We start from the raw sequence: 7,755 nt of genomic DNA, 5'->3' as shown, positions 1-7,755 counted from the left end.
GAAACATAGATATTCTGTTAAGGAGTACAACAGAAGACAAATGTGGCAATCTTTAAAAAGTTTCTGATATTTTGAATTAAGTGTTTGATTGGTCTTTAATCTTAGGATGATTTCAGTACATCTACACAAAACTTGCAGACTGCTTTGGTGTGACTGATAAAGTGTATTGTTGCAGACATTGTCATCCTCAGAATGATAATCCAGAATTCCTTCCAGGGATGATTTTGAGATTCAGTCTCCACTTTCCTCTTGCCACTATTACTTTATCCTGTGAAATAATGTCTTCTTTGTGGTAAATATAATTTTTTTATCAACACACAAGAAATGGATATTTCTAGGTGGTGTGGTTTCCCATCCTGGTCAAATTTATTTCTTCAGTTAAGCATACTATACACTAAGTAATCTCTTTGTAGGTAAGTAAGTGGTGCATGGCAAACATCTTCCATTTGGAGTCACACAGGGAACATTTTTGTCATGCAAAGAGGGATTGAAAATTGATCCTCAGATTCTAATCAGAGAAACAATGACTGCATATTAAAAGGATTATATTCAAATCTGATAGGTTGACACATCACTGAAAATAAGTACAGACTAGTTTTCAGTCTAAAATAGATGACAAAAAGATTGATCTGTCATTCAAATGAAAAATAATGTATAAAAATATTAGGCAAATACCTTACTTGATATGTATATATATAGTCTACTAGACAGGGTTTTTTAAGTGTGGGGCTGGGTTTTATTTCTTTTAAAAAGCTTGGAGAATCATCACTGTAGGCAATATAATCAAGTACCAGTACTAAAATCTGTGGGAAAATCACCTGTAGCAGGAAGAAAAAGAAAGAGAAATGCATTTGTCTTCTATGAAACTGAAAAGATAAGAACAGTTTAAAATAAAAAATGTGCAATTAATTGTTTTAATATGTTTATTTAGGGAACAGGTATGTGGTATTATTTAATGTATTTTCTACACTCAAATGTGAGGTGAAAAATAGTGATGTTGGTTACCTTGAGGTCCCCTAGCAACAATAACATAGCTGCCACTTACACCAGTGTGCTTGACGAAGCACTGTTCTCACACTCAATTAAACTATCATGCTGACAGGAGAAAAATGGATCCACTTTGTTGCACACCGTCAAACATGCTTGGCTTTCCAACCTCCATTATTCTAGCTAAGTAAAAATGTATCAAACCATTTAACTGTACCTGTCACTGAAAAAAAAATAAAATATATGACAATAAGGTTTTAACAAGAAAATTCATGAATACCCTTCCCAGCTTTCTACAAACATCAATAGCATTAATGACATATTTCCAGGTGTTATAATATTCCAAGGAACTTTTAGAAATAGATATCACATCCTTCTTCCTTATGTGATGCCTTTCTTTTGTCATGATTTTATTTTTATAAGCAGGTAATGACTTTCTTTAGCTGAAGAATGATCATATAAGGTCAAATGCTTGTCATTATTTTGTTATGGCAGCATAAATTTTCCTCATAGTTGGAAAAATTACTATCTGAATATAAGGCAATAGGTAAGCCCTCTCTTTTCATTATGAAACCTCACTACATGGCAGCCCAGTAGGCAACATGATGACAGGAAAGTGGACAGCGAGCCACATCCCAGAGATTCCTGGATACTGCCAAACCACTTGCAGTGTTACAGACTGCCACAGAGCACCGTTGTCCTCATAAAGTGAAAGGCATGGCTCTCCCTTCTGAAGGAAAGCACAATGGTAAAGGTCTCTTTAATCCTGCTGAGTGAGGCTCTGGTACAGCTGTGTAACTGACTTGCTTTGACACCAATTTAGCTCACTCTTCCTTCTGATGCTTTGGGACTGCAAGGGAATAGAATGTTTGCCACACAGTTGTCCTCAGCATTCTGCCAAGTAACTGTTAGCAGCTAAGCAAAGTGACATCTATGCATGTGGCAATTGTCTTTAGTCTGAAGCTATTTCTCTTAAATTTAAGCCTGAGGGCTTGATTCACCATTTCCCCGTGTCTTGCCAACTGCAGGGTGTTATTTTTACACACATTTTTTATCTGGAAATTACTACTGAAATCAAAGACACTGAAATAATAAACTCTGTTACCAAGAACGATTTACATTTTTATTTGGAATATTTTCTCTACACTAATTTGAGATTTCTGAGAATTTGAAAAAGAAAAATTTAATGGGTCTGATTCAGTATTCAGAGCTTTCTATTTCCATTAAATAAATTCAGTTTTTAACTGTGTTTAATTATTCCATAAAATAAATTTATTTGAAATGTTTTCCTATGTGAAACTAAATTCTTTAAACGAAGACATCTAGTGTCATTTTGATGCTCTAAACCATCCCACTGGCTCCCCAGTTGCTCCTCAGATCCAAGCATGGGTTTCCTTAGATTCTATGGCATGTCCATGAAGTGTATTTTACATGTGTTTGAATATACATCTAAAATAACATAATATAAATAATTTAATGCAAAGCTATTGTACCTACATTTTCTGTTTTTTCTCACCCTTACCTGCACAAGCAATACTCAACATTGTCTTTCATTGTTTGGAATAAAGATAACAACAAAACAAATATGTTGTCACCACATTTACTTTTCATATACTTGCAAAATAGACAGGTTTTTGAATAAATTATTCTCAGATATAGAAAGAAGAAATAACACTTATTCTCTAATAACTGAAATGTTGATTTTTGTAAGCCAACAAGTTTTACTTCCATAACAAACTGGTGACACCTCAAAAATATTAATAAGGAAGTAGATCTGTTAACAGAGACAAAATGTGGTCAGATTCTCAAACTACATATGTTAGTATAGCACCATAAAAGTTGTTATGTCTATGCAAATTTGAAAGAACTGAGAATCTGACTTTCATATGTAATATTGGAATTTTTTTCTGTAAGAAATTTATATAGAAGAATATGACGAACTCTCATTTGTATATACAAATAGGTAAGACATGGACAGTATTTTGAACTAAAGAATATATTTTTCACTTTGAATTTATCAAGACTTCAATGCTAAATTTAGCATACATATGTATACTTTAAGTAATTGAGCTGATTTTTCACTTTACAAAGGAATTAGAAAACAAAACCTCATGCATAGTCAGTGTACGAAAGATTTGCTTGGAGGAAGATAAATGCAGGTCAGAAATTGTGTTTTGGCACCATATCAGTCATGCACATGAATTGAATGGCCTTACTGCACTCAGTTGTCCACATGACAAGAGTGAGAATCATTGTTTTTAATTCCCAAGTAGTTTCGAACTTGTGCATGCAGAAGTTGCTGCCTTCTTTAAAAAGTGACCTTTAAGAAAAAGACATTTAAAAACCTCTTTATTTCTTTTTCATTAATAGAGAGCAGTTCATTGATTAGCTTGAAAATCAGCCAGGAATAAGCTTTTTCTTTTCTTGTGAGTTGGAAAGAAAAAAATACAAAATTATACAGAATAAATAGTAAATATAAATCCAGCGAGAATTCATTGCAAAAATAAACCTGCAGTGTTCTAAGTGTTTGTAATCTATATTTCCCACAATGCTTTGTTTTCATCTAATTTCAGAAAATATATATTTGTACAAATAGCTAAATACTATTATTGTTCCTCATGTGTGTATTGTTGCAGTTATTCTGTCTGAGTGTTTCTTTTGGTTAGGGTGGAAAAGAACCTGTATATGCACTTGGAAATTCCTAGCCACAGCAAACTCATTTCCTTCAAGAATATTTAAAGCCAGCACAGAAGTTATTTATATACATATGTATATCTATTTAAAAAAAAAAAATCAAACTTATTGAACACAGTAACATATTTACAGCTGATTCTCAGTAGCTTTTCAAATTGCCCAGGATTATGAGTTGAAACACCAGTGATGCACAATATTTTATAGCAGCTCAAGAAAAGATTGTCCAAACTTAAGTAAAGCTCTCAGACAGGGAAAGTAGCAAAAGGCTTGCAGTTTTCTTTGTTGAAGATGTTGGGTAAACATAGTTACATATTTTTACTTCCACATACTGATATAGAATGCACATGAAGTTCTGTGTAAAATACTTAAATATTTGCAGGCTCTGGGTAAATACACAAAAATATTTTCTCTTTTTTCCTTTTTAACTGACATTTAGTATGATAACATTTCAATTTCTTTCATATTTATTATAAAGGTATGTTAGGTGTAGTTGTAGACAGTGGTCATGTATGCAGTGCATGTACTAACCTAACATATACACTCTAAGGTTCTAAATACAAACACAAGTGTTGGGGTTTTCTTTTTTTTTTTTGGTCTTTTTGTTTCTTTAAAGGAATCTAATTAAATGGAGGGAAAAAAAGAAAGGGTAAACGAAATGATCTTTTTTTTACCCATGGGTTGGGAAAGAGAGAACAGAATGGACAGTGGCATACACACCTTTTCGAAATGAGGAATACTGCAATAAGCAACTTCCTCCCAGTTCAATCACACAAAAATTCTTGTTTAACTTAGGGTGTGACATATCACCTGCACACAACCCCATGGCTTCCCACAGTGATCCCTGAGTTTTTCTTTGCTAGGATTACTGCTGTGCTTAAGTTCTGACTGTTGACGTGTTATTATAAGGCACTTTTATTTACAATGATTCCACCTTAAAGTAAAACCACAGAAATTCGGCCCCAGCCCAGTGTATCATCACTTCACGTTTGCTGCTCCAGGACTTCCAGATAGTCAGGCTCAGCATGTAAATTAGCCTTGAGTTCAAAATACTCATTTTTAGTTTGTTCTAGGAAAACCTTTCTGGGCCTGGAGTACATGAGTGTCTCCATTAGCTTCAACTCTTCGTGTGTTCCAGGATAACGAACTTCCATGTCAGGCTGTAGCTGGACAATATTTTTTCTTAGGTACTCTGTGATCCCTAGCTGCTGCAGTTCTCTCTCTTTTTCAAGAATGTTTCTATACAAACAGCTAGCATCCTGAAAAGACAGAAATTCAGCAGATTGATCTATAGCTTTGTATTTGACATTTGGACCTGTAAGTGGTGAACTGTTCTCTCTTTCCAGGAGACTTCGGCGAAGATATTTGGAATCATTAGCTTCCTTCTCACTTCCCTCCTCCTGCTGCTGCGCGGTGTGCTTGGGGCTGAAGGAGGGGCTGTGGTACACCTGCACCATGGGGGTAACAATTCTCTGCTCATAGAGAGTGGCAGCTGGGCGCTCCGTGGTGTGGTGTGTTGTCTTGTGCCCGTACATGCTGTACTGAAGGTGGACAGGGCTGCTGTCCCTCACTTGCTCATCCACTTGTTTCTTTTTGCATCTTCGGCGCCGGTGCAGAACAAGAACGACTATTCCTGCTGCACAAAATACAATAGTAATAAACACAATGAGCAGTCCTAATATTAGAACAGAAAGTGGGACAGCATCTGTAAGGGACCGCAGTATGTTGTCTGCAGTGTTGGCAGTAGGAGAAGAAGTTGTCACAACCACAAAACTGGCATGAGTTGGTAGGGCAGGGCTGTTTATTAAATCTGGACACAAGACTTCACTGTTTAGGGATTTCAATTCTTTTTTTGCTAAGTGCCCAGGAGATTTACAAAAAATATCACCCATCATGGTATTCTTACTCAGTTTTTGTATCCATTTTTGCAGTCCAACTGAATCACAAGTACAGTCCCAAGGGTTGTCTTCAAGTTCAATTTGTACCAGCATATCCAGCTCATCCAAGACATTGCTCACAGGCAAATGAGCAAATTGATTTGTTTTCAGATTTAATCTGGTGAGGGGAACACCTGAAAAGATATGGGGTGGCAAAGCCTGCAGAAGATTGTTATTTAGGTAGAGAACTTTCAGTTTTGGCATTTCATTAAATGTCCCTGGCAAAACTTCTTTGATGGCATTATATTCAAGGTACAAGTACTCAAGGTGCTGAAGGCCAAGGAAGAGATTCTGACTTAGCTTTGTTAGGTGATTGCCATTGAGATATAATTTCTGTAATCTAGTCAGATTCATAAAGGAGCCTTCCTCAAGAATCTCAATGCGATTGTTCCCCAGGTGAAGCATTTCCAGGCTGGCATATTCCACTAGATCTGATTTCAATAGCATCTGAATGATGTTTCCAGCTAGGATAAGCTTTTTAGGATTTGGAGGAGGGGGTCCTAAATCAGACAAGCTTTCAATATTTCGCTCCTGGCAGTGCATAAGAACTCCTGAGAGCATATGGCTGGTGCAGTGACAAGGGACAGGACAAGAGATTCCTGGAAATGTAGTAGGCTTGGAAGTATGAAGCACTATGCTTGGTTCTTTAGTAGGAGCTTTCAGGAGAGGAATCACCTTAGTAGATAGATGATTATCACTGACAGAGGTGGTTACAACCAAGGGCAGTGATCCTGAAGGGTCTTCAAGTTCATTAACAGGATGGGTGGGACAAAGTGATTCTTTTTTCAGCCGGCTTAATATGCTGCCTTTGATAACTGAAGGACTGTTGCATACAACATCACCTATTATGGACTGAGGTGGCATGTTTTCTAGCCATATCTTCAGCTGCAACAAATCACAGTTACAGGCCCATTTATTGTCTTCCAGCTGAAGGTCTAGTATTCTTCCAATGTGTTCCAAAAAGCCAACATAGGGCAGTGTCTGTAACTGGTTTCCACGCAGATCTAAATGGGTCAATGGCACAAAACGAAATATGTTTGGAGGAAGATACTCAATAGCATTATCATTCAAAATCAGCACTTTAAGCCTGTTGAGCTTGCTAAAGGCACTTGCTTCAATCACTGTGATGAAATTGTTGTCTGCTTGAAGAAACTCCAAATTTTCCAATCCATTAAACGTATCTTCTTTAAGTGTTTCCAAAGAATTGTGATTGATATGAAGTTGCTTAAGAAGGCTGAGACCATTGAAAGCCCCAGGCTCAATATCTGCTATATTGTTAAAACCAAGATGCAGAGAAATAGCATTAACAAGGCCAGCAAAATCATTCACGTGTAGCATACTCAGACCATTGTTTAATAGATTAAGATGGAAAGGCCGTGATGGTGGGACATTTATTTCTGATATCATCTTGATGTCTCTTTTGTCACAGTTGATGATCATGGTATCATCCTTTTCTTCACAGGAACACAGACTCTGACAAGATCCTCTGACTGAAGAAAAAGAAGGCTGTGACTGGAAAGGATCAGATGCAACCACAATTGTGCATAGAACAAAAATCCAAAGCTTCATCTTGTCCGGCAGATTCTATATGAAAAAAAAACAAAAAAATGAAAAGAAAGGATAAAAAAATTTAAAAAAGAAAAAAAAAAAAGGAAAAATTTTAGAGTTATGATTTCAAAGAGTTTGAGGTTGGGGTATTTTTTGTTTTGTTTTTTTATTTTCCCTGATGCAACAGCAAGAAAAAACATTCTCAATACTTGTCATCGAGCTGCTTCACTTTCCAAACAATATCATACTGTGCAAAACACCTGAATTATTTTCTAATTAGAGAATATATATTTATTTTAATGTACTGAATAAATAAACAGAGTCATAAGGGGAATCTGCAGTACTTTCATGCTGAAATCCGAAAAAGGATGCAATCAGGAGTGTGTCAGTTTTATTTACATACTGTACAGATTGCCAGTGGATAGTACTAAAAATTTACTGTCCCAAGCAACTCATATCAAAGCTATTATAATATTTTGAATCAATGTTTGTGCCACGACATAGCACTGCACATTTTAAGAGAACCTTGCTAAGATTAGCTTAATATTACCCAGCTGCTGAAGAGAAAACATAAGATTTGGTTTGTATCAGT

The 7,755-nt window shown here is 36.0% G+C and overlaps 1 protein-coding gene across 2 annotated transcripts; it reads right to left on the bottom strand.

The window, feature by feature from the left end:
• Positions 1 to 670: 670 nt before the first annotated feature.
• SLITRK6 (SLIT and NTRK like family member 6) lies at positions 671 to 7,184 on the bottom strand (the record flags this gene model as incomplete). Of its 2 annotated transcripts, XR_013776224.1 has the most annotated exons (2): positions 671 to 818; positions 1,046 to 7,184. XR_013776224.1 is itself a non-coding variant. In XM_079320912.1 (1 exon), one exon carries the CDS (start codon positions 7,182 to 7,184, stop codon positions 4,662 to 4,664), a length of 2,523 nt encoding a protein of 840 aa, XP_079177038.1. In that variant the 3' UTR covers positions 671 to 4,661. The 2 variants fall into 2 exon arrangements, 1 of the variants encoding a protein (XP_079177038.1); XM_079320912.1 differs by having other exon boundaries at positions 671 to 7,184.
• Positions 7,185 to 7,755: the final 571 nt, after the last annotated feature.

Source organism: Erithacus rubecula (genome assembly GCF_903797595.1).
Source record: "Erithacus rubecula genome assembly, chromosome: 1".
NCBI classification, from domain to species: domain Eukaryota; kingdom Metazoa; phylum Chordata; class Aves; order Passeriformes; family Muscicapidae; genus Erithacus; species Erithacus rubecula.
This window is presented reverse-complemented; position numbering and strand designations above follow the sequence as displayed.